We start from the raw sequence: 20,528 nt of genomic DNA on the forward strand, positions 1-20,528 counted from the left end.
AGTATTCCAGACAGAGAGACTGGCATTACAAAGACCTTGCAGTAAGAACCAGTGAAGCAAGTACAAGGAATCGAAAGAAAGCCAGTGCGGTTAGAGCTTGAAGAACGAGGATGCGAGTGGTGAGACACGATGTCAGAGAGTTTGTAGGGGCCAGATCACATCTGGCCTAGGAGGTAATGTAGAGGCTTGAATTTTATTCTAAATGCAACAGGAAGCCAGGGCCTAACAAAGTAATGAATTATTTATCTAGAACATTGACTATCCATTGTTTAGTTCCTTTGCATTCTCCACAGACAGGTGCTATAAAGATTTCATGACAGCGGGGCACACATAAAGGATTTATTATGTAAGGGAGTTGGGGACACATAAGAACAGGTGACAAATGTGAGACCCTCTGCTTCACTCTACATCACTGTCCTCTTCTCCTGTCTCTCTGACAAATTAAAGCTACCTCATTCCTACATACTTAGGCCATCTGTTCCTTGTTTCTTTTCAATAAATTCATTATTTGCCTTTGAATTTTCTTCTGTTTTTACCCACAAATGGGGAACATAGATGCTTTTTGAAAAATCAGTTCATTTACCCGTATTTCTGTGTAGGTTGTTAGGAAGAAGATCAAGATAATTTCTTTAATTCTAAGCCAAAAATGACCATTCAGCAGCGTGATGCTTCATGCTATATTGTAATCCACGTACTGGGATGACCTGCAAGCCACAGCATATCTCCACTGCAGTTCTAATACATTAGGTATGTTTTTGGCCATGAGGACTATTCAATTTCCAACCATCTTTGACGTAAATGCCAATGGTTTTCCAAATGAAATCCAACAAGAAAAAACAGTTCCAGTTAATGAGCATTTCTCAGCAAATTCACTGTAGCTGGGATGAAAATATCCAAGTTGTTCATGTGACTTAAAATTACCCAACTTTATGTCATGTGTTACTATAGCTCACAATGAATCTTAGTGTATCTAAAATTTCCACAGTAATCAACTCCAATTAGAATGCCTCTCTACCCAAATTAAGTTACCAATTAAATAAAGTCTGCCAAATAAGGAGTGTATCCAAGGTAAATTAGATTAATCCTATCATTATATAAGTCCTATTTGTATTCTCTAGTTACACTGTAGTATTCTTATCATTTTTTCTTTAAATAATGACAATAAAAAAGAATGCATGAGTCAAATGTTTCCATTTAAGAAATACAACAAAATCAGTTACGAGTTTTTAAGCAAACAGCCCATATTGTTGAATGGTACCTTGGGACTCTATAATGGTGTGTGTTTGATACTATTCGCCACATCCAAAAAATTCATCCCATACAAATAAAACGATAAAAGTCTTCTCAGGATACCTCAGTGGAATGGGTACTTTTATTTTAACTGATATGTCTATGCAAATATACTCAGTCACAAATGAGAGCTTCTTAGACCTGACTATAATTTGAATTCTGAAAGGTGAGTGGGACTGTTAGAGACCTTCAGCCACCTGGAAACCTATGTACCTTGACATGGAAAGGGGACTTTAGTTCTCCTTTAGTCCCCTTGCTTAGGATTAAACAAGAGACTTCAGCTTTGGTGTAAAGCTGTCAGCTATCCTAATACAGGGCAGTATACACACATTGGACTCTAGGAACGAGGGATAAAAGGGAAGAAGATCTAGAAGTGGGTAGGGAGAAAAGGGCAGCACTGAATCTGCATCTTCAGAAAATGTCCAAGGATGCAGACTCCAGGTAAGAATATGGACGGCGGCGTCTCAGTATGTAGGTAATTAGACAAGGCAAAGATGGCCTCGGCCATCCCGAATGGAGTCAGGGGAAGAGATACCTGCATGCGGTAGACAACTGAATGTAAACAGCAATGATCTTGGGCCTGGCTACCTTAGATGTGGTTCTCCTGTTATTGGGGGGAAAAAATTCATGAGGAGATCCAATCATTAATGTAACAAATTCTAATGAGGTCTAGGTTGGGGACAGTTCTGGTCTCAAACATGGGGGTGGACCATTTGCTGGGAGAGCAGGAATAAAGGTGTGGAATCCGAACATCTTAAAAAGTCATTTAGTCGCTCTGATCACTTTGGCCATTCCTGGGGGATACATAACAGGTCACTATAACAACACAACACACACTGATACCTGTTTGTTCCCCAAGACCAACATGACAATGAGTTTCTACCATCTTAGCTTACAGAGACATTATTTAGTCCAGGTTATATTCAGATTTTACAAAAGAGAATTCGACTACATTGATATTTATAAAATGAATGTGGTTAAGAGAAAAGCACAGGGGCTGGACGTCAGAAGAGCTGTTTCCATCCATCCTGGTTCTGCCGCTGTGCAGCTGTGTGAACCTGGAGAAGTTGTTTAACATCTCTGGGTCTCAGTTCCTTCATCTATAAAGAGTGTTCTTGAGTGGATGCCCAAATGGAAGCTCAGTGTGGACAGTTAAAAGCAAACAGAAAATGTGGCACTGAAACAAACGGGACCAGCGCTTGAACTCTAATGTAATTGTCCATCCTCATAAAGGGACTTATTCGGTCCTAGTTTGATAAGTATCGTCAAAGGCCATTTATTTGTCACTTTCAAGAAAAGTAATTTTCAGACGCTAGTCTTGGAATAAGCTCAAGAGGAGTCTCAGATCATTTCTAGTTTGAATGAGTAATTATTTTTAGCTTAGTTAGAGGTGGAGCTAGATGAAAGCTACATATCCTTCAGAAGTCACAATGACAAGTCAGCCTTTATTCAAGCAGTGGATGGTTTGGAATGGCTGCTCCCTAGGTGTCAGCCCTATGTCCTATCTCATACTTTAAACAACATCATTAATATCTTTACCCAAAATACACTTGAGTTTTACATACTTATTATAGGAGAGAAAAGAACTAATATTTGCCATGTGCTTCCTACAGGCTAAGTACTTGCTAGGTCTTTACATACATTGTCATTTAATCCTCAAGGCAACTTTAAAAGGTAGGTATCACTGTCCCCATTTTACAGGTGAAGAAACTGAGACTCAGTGGTTATGACTTGCTCGAGTTCACACCACTAGGGCATGACAGAGATCTGAAATAAAAATTCAGGTCTTCTGACCTCACAGTCCACACTATTTCTTCTATAACATCATGCTACCTAGAAGAAAAAGAAATGTGATTGAATGGTTAGCCAGCAAGGTTAGGGGGAAAGATATGCAATTAATAAAGAGCTCACCCACTCTATATCATTCTGCAATGTGGAATTGGATTTTAATCTTCAATATTAAATCACTACTAAACATATGCAATCTGACTTTGATGATCTATAATGTGCTTTCAAATTTTGCTATGCCTTAAAGTTCTCACGAACAATAGTGAATATCAGTGTACTATAGATGTGTGGGAAAGAAAGAGGCAGGTAACTGAAGCCGGGTCACTTGACTCCAAGATGCAGGGCCCCACAGATACCAGGTCAAGGAAACAAGTGGAATCTATCGACATGGTCCTGCTTCTTTAGACATAAATTCTAAACATACATCCATTCTCATGCCCAGTGAGAAAGAAATCAATTCGAAAGGATCTCACCTTTCACCAACTTCTACTCTTAAAATCCTAACACCGTCACATCACTGTGCACAATATTTTTGGTAGTCACAGGCTCTGTCCCAAAGCAGAGCTGAACACTGGAGAATACAACTGGTATTTCAATGCCCCCTCGTTTGGTGGGTCAGGCTGCATGAGGCAGTGTGGCTGTGTGGAGGGGCAGAGAGCCAGACCTGTGGACAACCGCTGCTCCTGGCAGCGAGTTAACCAAAGCCAAGGTTCTTGACTGGTCAGTTCCTCTGATGTCCCTAGTGCCTATATCCCCAGCAGCATTAAACAAGGAACTATCTGCAAGCAACCATGTCTCAATATTTGAATATCCAAGAAGCCGCCAATTTCAGACAGGCGTTTCTTGGCCTGCTAGAGCAGACTGGGATGGAAGTTGTACCGGAGGCTGGAGAAGAGCCCGATGTGTTTCACAAGGTTAGGCTCCACCACGTAGGCCCGCTCCCCCTTGGCCCTCAACAGTGAGTACAGTGCCATGTCCTTGCCAAAGCCCTGGTGGCAGTACACCTGGGACAGGTAGGTGAGGGTCCGGCGGGCTGCAGGGGCAGGGAAGAGCATGGCTGGGGTGCAACACTGAGAAGCAGGGACCACGCTGTACAGGGAGGGACTCAGCCGCCGCAGTTCCAGGAAGTAGTGCCGGCCCACCAGTTCCACCAGACCCATGCTGTACAGGGAGAAGAAGAGCATGACGGGCCAGCTAAACCCCGGCCGGCTGGCAAACCGCATGTATATCCAGGTTAGTAAGGGCCCTAGCACCATGCCCACGCCGACCCACTCCAGGATCCTCATGGGCTCTGGGTTGATGTAGTGCTGGAGCCTCTCGGGATGATAGAGCTTTAGATAGAGGGCATCTCTGAGGTGGGGCTCGGAGAGACGCGCCCGCAGAAGGTGCTCCAAGACTGGGAAGATCTGCTCTTCTGGAATGGCGTCGTCCTCCACCATCAGGACGTAGTCTGGGTTGTAGGTCTGCAGGGAGGACTCCAGGCAATAGACGTAGTCCTGCTTCTCTTTCTCAAACGAGTTGGTTGAAGGGTCATCGCCGTAATCATCCTCAGTGCCCTCGTAGCGGTTGGCCACAGGGACGTACTTGGACAGCAGCTTGGCATCGAAATGGCTCACACTGCGCTCCACGTTGCACAGGAAGAGCTGGTGGCCCTCGCACTGGGGGCCACACTGTTGAAGAAGCCGGTGGAACTGGGACACCACCTGCAAGACGTAGTGGAAGCCGGGTTGCCTGTCCACAGTGACGATGGTGATGACCAGCCAGGGGCGGGGGGTGGCCTGCCAGACGATGGGCACTGAGCCGTTGGCGGAGGGCAGCTCTTCAAAGTAGTGCAGGGCAGCCTCACCCTCTTTTAAGCTCTGTTGCAGGTACTCCTGGCTCATTTGGTTCAGATGCCAATGGCGAAGATAGAAGTAGGAGTGAAGCAGCCGGTGACAGGCCAGGGGGGCCAGTAGGCCAAACGTCACCACTGTTAAGATGAAAAGCTGGACAGCAGTGCTGCCCCAGGAGAGTCGCCTCAGCCTCCGGAGCAGCATGGCAGCTGGAGAGGGTGATGTGCTCATGAGGTCACTTCTGGTCAGGTCTGGTCCCAGGAACAAACCATTCTGGACCACAGGCCCAAATCAGTGCCAGCCAAACCTAAAGGAACAGGAAGTAGAGAATGGTAAAGGGCTTTTAAAAATCCAAGCATGGAACTCAGCACATATCATACTAGAAATTCTAATTCTAGGCTGTGTAGCTACTAGAGACTTAAGTATTTTCTCCAGTACACTATTCTTTGGTTGTATCTGTTAACGACCTCTTGGATTCTTTTAGTATTTCTATGAGTAATGAAACCTTGGGGCATCCAAGCAAGTTTCCATGCCTACAGATGCTTAGTTAGGTGTACAATGTGCCAGTAAATCACCAGGTAGGGCTAGTGAGATTATTACGTCGATTCAGCTGCAGCATAGACACGGGTTCTAAAAACATGCAAAAAAAGTAAGGCTTGACATAAAGGAAATACACTTTTAAAGTAAGTTCCAATGTAAGTGCATTGTAAATACTTGTTGATGAAATTTCTGAAAAATTTGTCTTTTCTGAACATCCTAAACAAAACAAACAAACAAAAAAGGAGTATTTAGGGTTCCCCGAGACACCTTTGTCAAGATTTTCCATTCCTATTTTTCTAATGTCATACAACTATACTTAATGCAAAACTAAATGATGTCTGTAGAACAGAAGGTAATCCTCTTACCTCAGAAGTATAATAGTTTGCACACATTTGGAAGCAAACTGCCTAGCTTGTGAATTATCTTGAAGGAAGGGCTACCCGGGTACCATATGAGGTTGTTGAGATGCAGTCTCTAGTGCTCTCAGATCCATGCTCTCTCCTACTTGGCCACACAGAAAGACCACATTTCCTAGCCCACCTTCTTCTGGGTGAGGTCATGTGACTAAGGCTTGCCAGTAAAATGTGAGCAAAGTGACAGGTGCGACTTCTGGGCCAAGGTGGTTGACCAGAGGTGTGCCTTTCAACTTTCTCTTTCTCCATTTTCTAGCTGAATGAACAGCCTTGCTGGGTTTAGAGGAGGGTGGAGCCACCAGATGGCAGGAGCCTGTGTCCTTGACTGGCTGCATAGAGTAGAGGTCTCTCCCACAGCTCCCTTCCAGCACCCTCCCAACCTAGGGTGGACTGTGTTATGAGTCATACATAAACCTCTCTGTCTAGCCCCCAAAACCAAACAAATAATCCAATTATTTAAAAATGTGCAAAGAATCTGAATAGACTTTTTAAAAAAGAAGACAGACAAATGGCCAACAGGTACAAGAAAAGGTGCTCAACATCACTAATCATCAAGGACAAGCAAATCAAAATCACAATGAGATACCGCCTCATACCTGTTAAGATATCCTTTATCAAAAGACATGACATAACAAATGCTAGCAAGGATGTGGAGAAAGGGAATTCTTGTATACTATTTGTTGGAACATAAACTGGTACAGCCACTATGAAAAACAATATGGAGTTTCCTCAAGAAATTAAAGACAGAAGTATTATATGATCCCACTTCTGAGTATATATCCAAAGGAAACAAAATCACTATCTCAAAGAATTATCTGTACTCCCATTTCACTGCAGCATTATTCACAATAGCTAAGACATGGAAACAACCTAAGCGTCTATTGACAGTTGAATGGATAAAGTGTATGTGGTATATGCAATGGAATATTATTCAATAATGCAGACAGAGAAAGACAAATACTGCTCGGTATCACTTATAAGTGGAATCTGGAAAAAAAAAAGTCAAACTCATAGAATGGTGGTTGCCAGAGGTTGGGGGGTGAGGGGATAGGCAGAGGCTGGTCAAAAGCGACAAACTTTCAGTTATAAGATGAATAAGCTCTGATGTACAGCATGATGACTATAGTTGATAATACTGTATTGTATAACTGAAATTTGCTAAGAGAGTGTAATTTAAATGTTCTCACCAAAAGCAAAAAAAAAAAAAAAAAAAGTTAAAAAATACAAGCAAATTTTATATACAGATATGGAAAACTTTCAAGATACAGCTTCAGTTAAAGAAGACATAAAAAAGTATGTATAGCATGCTATCACTTGTGTAAAAAGGAGGGAGGAATAGACATAAATGTACTTGCATATACACAGGCTATCTTTGGAAGGATATACAAGAGACTGGCAACTTTGCCTTTGAAGAAGGGAAGTAGGTGGCTCAGTGACTGGGGTGGGATGAAAACTTTTTATTAAATACCTATTTGCACCTTTTGACTTAAAAGTACTGACAAAAAATAAAATTTCAATATATTTAACATAAATATCTTTATGCTCCCAGCAATTTTATCTCTAACAGTAATTTGTTAGATTCTTTGCTAGCCCTTGTTTTGGCCAGCCTCCTCCATCGGGACATACCCTTATGAAGGGCAATGAGTTTATCTGTCTTGATCACCATGGATACCCAGCACCTAGCACTACCTGTCACATGAGTGTAAAGTCCACAATATTTATTGAATGAACAAACTGACTGAGGGCACACCCTTAAACCCAGATATGACTGGAGAGGCCCTGAAAGCACCAAGTCCTGCTTTATTTTCCATGCCTGCGGGGCTGGCTCCAGAATTTCTATACAAAAGAGGCTCATGTGTTCTAGGTAGATAGAGGAGAGGGAGAGGACTTTCTTGAAGCTACACTTATAAAGCAAGCATGATGATTTCCCTTAGATTTCACTATTTATTGTGATGGAAACTAAAGACCCTAGTGCTATATAAAGAGGACCTTTAATCCAGGGCAATTTCCCCCCTGGGGGCAATAAAATCATTAACATCTCAGAAATCCCTTGTTTTTTTCCCCACTTTTTTTTTTAAGTTAAAGTTTATTTGGGGTGACAGTACAATTATATAGGTTTCAGGTGTATAAAAACATCTGAAAACATTTATCTGTAAAGATATTTGTGCTCTGATGTTCACTGTAGCTTTATTTAGGTGGCCAGGACATGGAAACAACCAATGTGTCCTTCGATAGAAATCTCTTGTTTTAAAAATATGGTGTGAAACTGCTGTTCAGTCACCAGGGAAGGAGAGGGACTCAGTTCAGAGGACGCAGTTCCTGCCTACACTGATCAGCTCTTGTTGGAGTGATGAACAGCCCCAGATCGTCATAGCTTACAATAACAACATGCATTTCTTGCTCACTGGTCTGTGGATAGCTATGGCTCGGCTGGGTTCAGCTCCAGACTGCAGTTCAGAATTAGGTGGTTCCACATACCTCTCATTCCAGGTCAAGATGCAGAACAGCCATCTGGGCATGCTCTTTGGGTGGATGGCAGCTACACAAGAATTAAAATGTGCAGATACATTTACAGCCTCACTTAACTGTGCCATAGATCAAGTCCACTCACCATCCACTGGCCAAAGCAATGGAGCAGAGAAATTTACTCCTCCCACAGAGCAGAGGACGAGGAAAGGGAAGAGTCAATAGGAAGGAAAAGCAGCAGGCCAATTTCTAAGCCCTCAAGAAAAAAGAAAGGATCTAGCAATCTACTTAGAGAGTCTGGGAAATTTCTAGAATACTCAGAAGCCCTCCGGCCCGCATATTATTTTATACTGTATGAGTCAGGACAGGCTACAGTAATGATCCCAAAATTTCAGGGGTTTCTAAGAACTGAGGTTTACTTCTTGCTCCTATTACTTGTCCATTATGGGTTGATAGTCTCTGCTTCGTGTCATCCATACTCTAGGACCCAGGTAGATGGAACTGCCTCTTCCCTGAACACTGATGATTTTTGTGGCAGAGAGAGAAAATCACAAGTTGGCTCTCAAAGCTACAGCTCAAAATTGACAACCATCATGTCCACCTACATTTCACTGACCAGAACAAATCACATAATACCTCTTGAATTCAACGGAGCAGAGTTATGTAATTTTCCTGCAAGAAAGGGATACCAAAAGAAATATGGCAAGCCTAAAGTAAATGATTAGGGAAATATATGTCTCTCTAGGGAGGGGCAGAAAATATCATGAACAATAATGCAATCTAGCACACCCACCTTGGGCCAGGGGAGCTGGAATCAGATCATTCAAAGATCAGATAACCAGTTTGCCTAAAATCCAGCTACACGAAGTTATGTAGGCATTCAGAACTATGTTCTAGTTTGCTTTTTGAAACACCTTCTTAAAGGATTTGACCAATTGCTGCACTGTAGGGTTGGGGTGTCCAATGCCACCTGTAATTTAGTTCACTAAATTGGTTTTAAGATAACTGGCATTGGGGAACAGACCTGAAAACAGGATTTTCCATTGGTAGCTTGAAGGAAGGAAGTCTTTAGGCCCAACCCAACCGTGGGGGTGGGGCAGAGGAGGGCTATGTCTACATTATTACTCTGAATGCCTTTTCCCAGAATTCCACAGTCACCATGATGTTGGCAGCTCAGGCCCATGCTCCAACGAAGTTGTGGAGTGACTGACACTGGTGAGGTGGCCTGGAAACAATCCTACCTTCACAGCCCCGATTCTAAGGCACAATGATTACTGAATTCTTATCTATGCTTTGCAATTACACTGTGAAACACAACCAGTCCTTAAACAGGACCTAGTACCATGTCTAGGATGGAGGGGTCAGGGAAGACAGCAAAGGACAAAGACACCAAGAAATGAGCCTGAAAGAGGGTTAGGATGAATAAATGGAACTACGATGACAACCACATTCTAGTGCAGTTTCTGAAAATTAAGCTGAAGGGGCCACAGGGGTATGGGAGGCAGAATGCCAGGCAGAGCATTATGAGATAAGCATTCAAAAATGGCCCGAATCAGCTGTTCTATGTGAATGGCACCACCACTCTCCCAGGCACCTGGGTCCAAAAGACCAGTTAGTTCTGACTTCTCAACCCTTCCAATTGCTCCCCAAGTCCTAGCAATTCCACCTCCATGGTCTCTTATGCCTCTTTCCTATCCTCCTCTTCTCTCTCCTCCCCTCCCCACTGCCATGCCCTTCTTTACTGCCATTCCCTGGTTACTCCTCATCACCTCCAGGCCAGCTGATCTAAAAAGCCTCCTAAGAAGGCATCTGACTTCCAGAATGAGCACCAGATTTTGAAGCCAAAAGACCTGTTTTTGTTCCAACACTCATGAGTTAGGTGCATTGGTATGAAGAAAACATTTAATCTCTCTGAAACTATTTTGCCTCTCTGCAAGGTAGGAAAATTAAAAAAAAACAACACACCACCTCATTTATGGAGACATTTGAAGATAAAATGAGACGACAGCTATGAAAGCCCTTTGTCAGATACAAGACACTGTGCAAATGATGGCCATGTTTTACGTAACCAGCATCCATCTGATACTCTGAAACACAGGTCTGAACACGGTACTCTTTTCTGTAGAACTGGTCAGTGATTCCCCAATGACTGCAGAATAAAGTTCAAATTCTTCCCCAAGATTCTTCACGACGTCCAGTTCCGACTATCTTCCCAGATCCATTTCTTGTCACACAGCTAAATCAACCATCAAGAGTCAGCTCAAAAGAGACCTCTTCCAAAAGCCAACCCCGATCTCCCCCAACCAGAAATAATAATCTTTTTCTCAAGTGCTGGGGCCCTTAACAAGAACTCCCCCCACCAAGGACATTCATTTGTCACTTTCTACTTTAGACTGTATCTATTTATAGCGACCACTCATTAAGCTCCGACTACATATCAAAGTTCTGTACTAGACTCACATCTATTTCTTCCGGCTAAAATAGAAACTCTCAAATAGCAATGAAACTAATCCCATTTAGCTTTTAAAAGGACAGGAGAAGGAGAAGAAGGAGAAAAATGCTACCAAGTTGGAAGCAGGAAATTCAAACATAGGACACATTTCAAAGTCCACGTTTTTCCCATGATACCTGCTGTCTTCCATGGCTTTATTCACGGCCCTTGACTTATGCCCCCAGAACTTATAAATCCCCTTAGTGGATTCAGTCTAATTTATCTTTGGTATCCCTCGCAGATATAGCACAGTACTCAATGCAGAGAAGAGGCTCGATGTTTGTAGAGCAAATATGTGACCATAGTCAAGTCATTTAATTTCTATGGGTCTCAATTATTCAGCTATAAAATTGGAAGTATCAAAAAGCCTGGTCACATAATGAGCAAAGATCAACTTATTTGTAAATGTTTGCTATGCACTTCTTATGTGCAAGGCACTGTTCTCCCCATCTCATCGATAAGAAGTCTATGAGAAGTACTATTATTAAGCCCCTTTTACACCTGAAAAAATGAAGGCACAATTAGTTGTACCCAAGGTTAACAAAGCTTTTAAGTGGGTGGTGAAACTTGAACCTGAGCAGACTGATTCCTGAACTCAAGATCACAACCAATATGCAATAATGTTTCTGAACAGATGGGGGACCCAAGAAAATCAGCAGAGAAAACATTAGAAATGGTAACTGACTTTCAGAATGTGACTGGTAACAGAATTATATGTAAAAATAATATAACATAGAGAGACCTAAGATGGTGGAGTAGATAAACACTGTGCCTGCTTCCTCCTGTGAACACGTTGAAATTACAACTATATTATAGAACAGTCAACCTGGAGAACCATCTGAAGTCTAGCTGAACAGAAGTTTTATAACTAAGGCTATAAAGAAGAAGCTACATCACAACTGGTAGGAGGGGCAGAGACGCAAAACATGCTGACCCCAAACCTCCGTGTGTTGGTTGAGAATCAGGAGGGATATCTTGGCTGTGAAGGTTCCCTCTGAGAAGCAACCCCATACCAGGCTCCCCAGACCAGAGTACTGGTGATGGGAAGAGGAGCCCCCCACAACATCTGGCTGTGAAAAACAGTGGACATCCCAAACATCTGGGTGGGATGGAAGGCTGTGGGAAACCCAGGTATCCTCTTAAACAGACTCACTCACTCACAGGCACTCACCCTGGGCTCCAGTGGAGGGACGATGACTCGGGGGACTTTGGAGGAATATCAGGGACGACGAAGGTGTGTAATTTTTGTACGAGGGCTGGAGGACAGTCACCATCTTCCCTGTGTGGGGTTCTTCTTCCATGCAGCCAGCAGCCGGGTGCCATCTTTCCAATGTTGAGCCCGCCCAAGGGCCAAATCTGAATCTGTGACTTCGTGAGCTATGCTGCTCCACCCTACTGACTGCTGGGCAACTGCCCTGCCCAATTCTCCCAATGCCTGAGGAACTTTCTCAGAAAACAGCCAGCCCCACCCTCATTGCACTCTTTCTTGGAAAACTATCAGAGTCCTTGGGTCTCAGGCAGGCAGAAACTGGCCTCCGAGTGCTCTGAGACTTTAGCTGAGTGGCTCCAGGCTCAGCACTGGCACCAAACCAGACTCTACATTAACCTGGTGAACATAACTCTTCCCACTGTAATTCCTCCCTGAGACCCTGGCTCACCCAACTTGTGTACTGCACAAGTCTCTATCCGTGGCTGAACCTTAAGGGAGCTGGCAGGTGGCAATAGGCCTCAAAGTGTCCTGTCTTTTTGTGGAGCTACCTCAGGCCCAGTATTCTTGGCAGCCACCCTTGGTTTGCAGTGTCGCCTCTCCCACGTGCCTCCAGGTTTAGCACAGGCAGAGAATAACTGTGGATCGCTTTGTAGCTCCTACCAGGCAGCCTATGGCTGGTCACAGGCAGTGGGTGACCTGAGCCTGCACTGGAGCCCCTCCAAAGAGGCCCCAGAACCAACATACTTGGCGGTTGTCTTCGGACCACAGCAGAGCACTGCCCAATTAGTTTCACAAGTGGCATACACAAAGGGAGGTCTCAACAGGCACCAGTGCCCACTGGTGTAAACCCCACTCGTGGGGTAAGCCCCCTATACAGCAGCCCATAAGCTGTGGATGTGGCCAAATCCCACAGCCAATCAGCCTGTGGGTCAGTCCAACCCATCGACGTGCCAATAGCAATCAAGGCTCAACTATAACCGGAGGGCACATACAACCAACACAAGGGACACTCCTGGAGCACACAGAGAAAATGACCAGGGAGACTGCGCCAGGGCACCACAGAGCACCTACTACATAAGGCCACCCAGTCAAGACAGGGAGACATACCAGATCTACTTAATATATAGAAACAAACACAGACACCAAACACAAACACAAACACAGCCAAAATGAGGAAACAACGAAATGCGTCCCAAATGAAAGAACAGGTGAAAACTCCATTAAAAAACTGACTGAAATCTACCGAAACAGAGTTAAAAACAATGATTATAAAAGACAAAAAAGGACCCAGTAATCCCACTTCAGGGTATTTATCTGGAGAAACCCAAACACTACTTCAAGGGGATGTGTGCATCCATATGTTCATTGCAGCACTGTTTACCATGTCCAAGATGTGGAGGCAGCCTGGGTGTCTGTCGACGGAAGAATGGATAAAGAACAGATGATATATATATATACAACGGAATATTGCCTCGGCCATGGAAGGGAATGGGTTCTTGTCATCTGTGGCGACGTGGATGGACCTGGAGGATATTGTACTGAGTGGAGTGTCAGACAGAGAAAGACCGATGCACTGTGATTTTGCTTACATGTGGTATCTAAATAACAAAATGAACAAACAAAACAGAAATAAACTCACAGACACAGAAACCATTTTGATGGGTTGCCCGTTGGGAGGGTGGTTGGGGGGGTAAGTGAAAAATGGGAAGGGATTAAGAAGTACAAATTTGTTGTTTACAAAGTAGTCATGGGGATGTAGCATATAGAATAAGGAATATAGTCAATAATACTGTAATAACTATGTATGGTGTCAAATGGGTACTAGATATGTTGGGGTGATAGATGGGAGAGGGTTGGGGGGTAGGGTGAAAAAGGTGAAGGGATTAAGAAATACAAATTGGTAGTTACAAAATAGTCCTGGGGATGTAAAGTACAGCATAAGGAATATAGTCAATATGTGGCATTGACTATGTCTGGTGCCAGGTGGGTAATAGACTAATCGTTGGATCACTTCTTAAATTACATAAATGTCTAACCACTATGCTGTACACCTGAAATTAATATAAAATAATATTGAATGTCAACTGTAATGGAAAATTTTTTAAAGGGGGAAAAAGGTGAAGGGGAGTAAGAGGTCTAAATTTCCAGGTATAAAATAAGTTTGGGGAATGTAATACACAGCATAGGGAATATAGTCAATAATATTGAGATAGCATGGTATGGTGTCAGATGGGGACTGGACTTAATATGGTGGTCACTTCTTTAGGTATATATATAAATGTTGAATAACTATGGTGTACACTTGAAACGCATATAATATTGTTAGCTATATTTTTAATAAAAATCTTTTTAAAAAACTTATAGTGAGGCCACTAGGGTGGACCCTAATCCAATCCGACTGTTGTCCTTATGAAAAAAGGAGATTAAAGCACACAGAGAAACACCAAGGACACGTGCACACAGGGAAAGATCATGTGAGGACACAAGACAGTGAGAAGGCAGCTAGCTATCTTGGAGCCAAAGAAAGAGGTCTCAGAAGAAACCAAAGACGTCTACACCTTGATCTCAGACTTCCAGCCTCTAGATCTGTGAGAAAATTAATTTCTGTTGTTTAAGCCAAAAAACGAAAAAAAAAAAAAAAAGGTGGTACATATGTACAACGGAACATTACTCAGCCATAAAAAAGCACGAAATCTTGCCATTTGTGACATGAATGGACCTAGAGGGTACACTTAGTGAAATAAGTCAGACAGAGAAATAAAATACCACATGATTTCACTTATATGTGGAATCTAAACAAACAAGCAAAACAGAAACAAACTAATACATACAGAGAACAATCGATGGTTGCGATGGTTGCCAGATGGGAGAGGGGTCGGGGGATGGGTGAAAAAGGTGCAAATTGCCAGTTATAAACATGGTCACAGGTATGTAAAATACAGCATAGGGAATGTTGTCAATAATATTGTAATTAGTATGTATGATATTAGATGGGGGTACTAGACTTATTGGGGTGATCCTTTTATAAGGGATATAAATGTCTAATCACTATGTTGTACACCTGAAACTAATATCATATTGTACGTTAACTGTAATTTAAAAATTAGAAATTAAGAAAAACAACTTTTAATTAAAAAGCAAAAAAACAATTTAAAAATTTGAAATAACATATATATTATATACACTAATTGATTTCATCTAATCAATCACCAAATTAATTAATAGGGTAAAAGATCCCAGCCCAAATGGGAAAAGCCACTAAAATACTTCAAAATAAATTTAAGAAATATGCATAATATGCACACATACTATAAGAAGGACATTTTAAAAAGTCTTTAATAAATGGAGAAAAACATCATTTTCCCCAGTGGAAAGACTCACTAATGGCAGAGATAGAGGTAAAATTAATCTATATATTTAACATAAGGTCAGTTTAATTTACTTCAAGAGGGAGTGGCCCAGTTCAACAAATGGGCACTTTCATATAAATTGATGTAACCTCTGGAGCGAAAGTTGGGACTGTATCTATAAAAATTTTATACACACATTCCTTCTGACATAGAAATTCTACTTGCAATTATCTAGCCTACAGAAATGTGAACACATACTACCAAAGATGGACAAAGAATGTTCAGGGCAGTTTTGTTTGTAATAGTAAGAAAGAGAGTGGGGGGTAAGGAGAGAGGAAAGAGGAGGAAGAAAGATGAACTGCAGAGAAAGAAAATGCCTGGCAACAGGGAACAGGTATTTACCTAATTATATAAGGGGAATCACATGGAGACATTAAAAAGAGAACGATTTAAATACACTGACATTAAGAGTCTTCGCTAGGTCTCTGCTATGGACTGAAATGTTTGTGTTCCCCCAAATTCATATATTAAAACTGTAACCCCAACTGTGATGGTATTTGAATATGGGGTCTTTGGGAGATGATTAGGTCAAGTTGTTGGAGCTCTCCTATTGAGATCAGTCCTCTTGTATGAAGAGACAGGAGAGAGTTTGCTTCTTTCTCCGCCAATGATAACACTGAGAAAGTAGCCACCTGTAAACCAGGAAAAGGACCTTCATGAAAATCCAACTATACTGACACCCTGGTCTCAGACTTCCAGTCTTCAGAACTATGAGAAGTAAATGTTTCTGCTGTTTAAGCTACCCAGTCTATGGTAATTTGATAGAGTGAACTGAGCAGATTACAAAGGTCTTTGAGGGAAAAAATGTAAACTATGATGATGCAAATTATAGAAAAATGTACATAGTATGATCATTTTATTTTTAATGTGAATTTTATTTTTAATCCTTTTAGTGAAGGAGTGGTGAAGGTATGGGGGGTGGAGGTTTCCTGTTTTGCTTTCTACACTTCCCCATAAGGGTAACACATGCTTTATGTATTACTTTGATGATCAGTATTAAATGCTCAGTTCAACAAATACTGAGTTTTGTGTCAGGCAATAGGAGGGTGAACGTGACAATCACCCTCTACTCTCAGGACCCAACAGAAACCCAAACATGATTGTTTGTTTGGGTAGAGAGGGAAGAGGTTGGTTAATTTGACCGACATATTTTAAAGATCATCTGGAATTAATATTGATAAAAACTGCTAGGAAATGCTCACTTTTGGTGGCACTTATACTAAAACTGGAAGGATATATGGAAGATTAGCATGGTCCCTATGCAATGATGAGATCAAGTTTATGTAGTGCTCCATAAGTTTTTATCATGATGGTGGTTACATTTGACAAAATTCATCAAAATATACATTTAAATTGTGCATATTATTGCATGTAAATTATACCTCAATACAACTGATTTTTTTTTAAAAGCCAGGAAAATGGTGATTCTGGGTAATAAGAGAGAATCTGCTTAATCACATATTAAACCTATTATAAAACTTCAATAATTAAAATCTGGCACACTGGCACCAAACTATACAGATACACAGATGCAAAAACCCACAAACCAATACAGATATGTAATTAATCTACCATAATTGTAGCAATTTAAATGAGGGGTAAAAAATAAACTTAATAGCTTTGCAGCAACTGGCTAATCATTAAGGAAACGTAAATTAGTTCTCCACTTTACAACTTAAACTAGATTATATTCCATATTAAAAATTTTAAACGAAGGTTTAAAAGGTTTAAAAGTACGAAGGTTTGAAAAAAATACAGGAGGATATTTATACAAACTGGGATTAGGAAAGTCCTTTTTCAGCAATATCCTCAAGCAGAAATCATAAAGAAAAATCATAATAGATTTGACTAAAGTTAAACTTGCAAAGAGTCAAAGATGAAACAGACAAAAATATTAAGCAAACTGGGAGACATTGTGCAACGTATATGGCAGAAATATTACTTTAATGTGTCTCATATAAAGAACACTTAAAAATGAGAAACAGAAAGGCACTCCAATTGAAAAAAGAGCAACAGAATTAACAGTCAATTCACCCACACAAATGCAAAAGGCCAATACACAGAGGAAAAGGTGATGATTTCCCCTGGGTAATCAGACATGCAAATTAAAACAAGATATTATTTTTGTCCATGGTATTGTGTATGTATAGAAAAAAATTTAAGATACTCATAAAAACCTCAACAAGGTACAAGATGAAGTTTTTTTTTTAATTTATTGGGGTGACGATTGTTAGTTAAATTACATAGATTTCAGGTGTACAATTCTGTATTACATCATCTATAAATCCCATTGTGTTCACCACCCAGAGACAGTTCTCCTTCTATCACCATATATTTGAAGATGAAGTTTTAAGTTATCTTTATTTTCTCCTTTACATTTTTCTGTTCCCTGAATGTTTTGTAATAAAATTTTCCTATAAAAAATTCTAATAATTTTAATAACGTTAAGTGTTAAGACACACACAGTTTTCTCTTCTCTCTTCCTAAAGTACGTGGTGCAGTGCACTCTAGAAATGCACCCCTAAAAAAAGCTATTCCCGTTTACGAGGTTTGCTTCTCCAGGGGAAATACATCCGCGCACGCACACGCACACACACACCTGAGGGTTTTGTTAATGGTCCGCATAGTGAGATCACTGGAGCCGCCCTGCAGTCCCCCAGGGGCGAGCAAGGGACTAGAAGGGGGATGCCTGGGGTCACACCCACCCTGCAGTTCTCGCCCCCGAACTCCGCGGGCGCAGTGCGGCACCTGGGTCACCGCGGCCCAAGTCAGGAAAAGGGGGCGATAACTCGGCGTGGTCCTAACTATCTCTCGTGGAAAGAGAATGGGAGCGGAAGGCCAGAGTCTGCCGCTGACCTTGGGCAGTCCCCGCCGTGCTCGGGCCTCAGTTTCTCTACCCGTAGGCTGAGGCTAACGGTCTCCACCGCCGTGCTGGCTCACTGCGGCTGGTCTTTCCCGGAGCTGGGAGGGACGCCTTCCCTGCCCGGTTGCCCTTTCTCGGTTCCCGGGCTGCGAGATCGCCCTCAGAAACCCATCATCGCAGCAGGCGCGTCCGGCTGACCCTAGGGGTGGACGAGAGGCGGCTTCTCGCCGCGCGCGGGTGGCCATTTGGCGATCCGCCCTTAGGTTGTTCCGCCCCGCCAGGCTGGGCAGGAGCGGGGGTGGGGGTGGAGGTCTTACCTGGACTTGCACGCGCCCGGCTCACGCCTTTCTGTCGGCCTTGCGGTGCAGCCAAAGCGAGCAAAGGGTGGGGAGGGGCCCTTGCCGCGACACTCATTCATCCCTGCGCCGACGCCAGCCCGGGCTGCGCGAGGGGCGCCCTTCTGGGGTCCCTGCAGTCCTCCGGCAGGAAGTGGCCGGCGCCACCCGCTGGGCCACAGCGAAGCCCGCCTGCCCAGAGTGCACGGCCCGGGACGTAGGCCCTCCCTGGCGGCGCCAGCCCCGGCAGTGGCTCGCCCCGTGACAGCTGCGGCCACCTCTAATCCGGGTCCCCTCGATTTGATGGCTTTCCGACGTGGGCGCTCCGGTCACGACGCCAAAGGGGCTGGGCAGATCGCGCGCAGCGGAAACCTACCCGGTGGGGGCGGTCAGCTCTGTCCCTTGAGCACGGCGAGGGCCGCCTCCGGTGTCGCGTAGGCTGGCTGACTCATCCCCACCAAGGATCCATTGCCCGACCCTGAAATCCCGGAGGAAGGCGCGCTGCGCTGTCTGGGTGCGCGCCGAAGCCTCACCTCCTCCAGCTCCCCGCGCAGCTCCGGCGCGGAGTACCCTGGCTCCCGCAGGCCACGTGACCTGCGAGCTGCCGAGCGATCGCAACCCCCAAAGCCAGCTCGCGGGGAAAAGAACTGCAAAGGGCGCCAACTGATGGGCAGAGAGGGAAAAGCAGGCTCAGGGCAAAGAAAGTTTAAATGCTGGAAGGATTATGCATGTCTCTGTGCTGTTCACGGCCCCAGCTGGCTTCTATCGTGTTCTCTGTTGGAGGCATTTGTTTTTGCCAGTAATAGTGGACACCATTTCCACCCCCAATCCTCACCGTCTCCGGCGTTATACCAGGCGCCTTATGAACATTCCTCTACCTCTCACTTCAGTCGTGTTGCATTAGGGATTACCATCTCCAATTTGCCAATGACGAAAGAAGATTTGAGAAGATAATTTGCCAAGTGCAACCTTTATTCCAAAAGCCAGAAACGTAAACACATTAAAAAGCAGAAAGGTTTGCTCTAACCAGATCACCTAGCCAGGCATGGGATTTAGGTCTGTGGCTCTATCCACTTACCTGTCAAGTCTCTGTCAGGATTGGGGCTTAGGTGGTTCATTTGAGTAGGAGGCGGTACCCATCCCCAATCCTTAATTTTGACAGATAGGCAATATCATACTCATCTCACAGATGGAAAAAGTGAGGTATGGCCAAAGGAATGATCATGTCCAAGTGACAGAGCTGGTCAGTCTAGTCTACTGGTTAATAATGGACTGATTATTTGCTAGGCACTGTACAAAACACAGAATTTGCATTATTTCAATACTCACAGCAATCTTATAAGGAAATTACTGTTATTATTCCAACTTAAGAAAACTGAGGCTCAGAGGGATTATAAATTTGCATAAGGTTATACAGCTATTAAGTGGCAGAGTTCAGATTCAAATTTACTTTTTTTTTGCCTACAGAGCAGTCCTCCCGCGCCCCCCCCCCCCACACACACACATTGTGCTAGTTCTTGCTCCTTCTATTGCTTCTGGATTTTGCCAGACTAATAGTGTCTAACCTATATCCAGAGGCTCAGGGCATTGTAATAGCATCAAGCCCAGCACTGAGCTTATTTGCCATGGCATCTTTTGGATGATGTACATGGAACCTAATAAATTTAAGTCTTCAAAAATTGAAGTCTAACACAAATCAGCCAGTGGCAGGGTTTCTGCGTATAAGGCCCAAACCATACCACTTATGGATGCAGAAGCTTCTCCCAAAGAGCACCAGACATAATTTCTAGGGGCAGATCAGAGCTGGATATATTTCACTCATACCAAAAGCCAAAGTTCATATAATAGCCGTCAGGGTCCATAGGATGTAGCCACTGGTTACTGCTCTGG

General features: G+C 43.2%; 1 protein-coding gene across 2 annotated transcripts; it reads right to left on the bottom strand.

The window, feature by feature from the left end:
• Positions 1-2,042: 2,042 nt before the first annotated feature.
• On the bottom strand, positions 2,043-19,233 carry PGAP4 (post-GPI attachment to proteins GalNAc transferase 4). 2 transcript variants are annotated; one of them, XM_081067178.1, is made up of 2 exons: positions 18,621-19,233; positions 2,043-5,217 (listed from the first exon to the last, which is right to left on the bottom strand). In XM_081067178.1, the coding sequence occupies exon 2, from the start codon at positions 5,139-5,141 to the stop codon at positions 3,930-3,932; it is 1,212 nt and encodes a 403-aa protein (XP_080923304.1). In that variant the 5' UTR covers positions 5,142-5,217; positions 18,621-19,233; the 3' UTR covers positions 2,043-3,929. The 2 variants fall into 2 exon arrangements, with proteins under 2 accessions (XP_080923304.1, XP_080923305.1); XM_081067179.1 differs by having other exon boundaries at positions 19,015-19,220.
• Between the last annotated feature and the right edge of the window lie 1,295 nt (positions 19,234-20,528).

This window comes from Rhinolophus hipposideros (genome assembly GCF_964194185.1).
Source record: "Rhinolophus hipposideros genome assembly, chromosome: 11".
Taxonomy (NCBI): Eukaryota; Metazoa; Chordata; class Mammalia; order Chiroptera; family Rhinolophidae; genus Rhinolophus; species Rhinolophus hipposideros.

Bases quoted from the DNA above. Each gene is read 5' to 3' on its own strand.
- PGAP4 (XM_081067178.1), bottom strand. From the start codon at position 5,141: ATGAGCACATCACCCTCTCCAGCTGCCATGCTGCTCCGGAGGCTGAGG.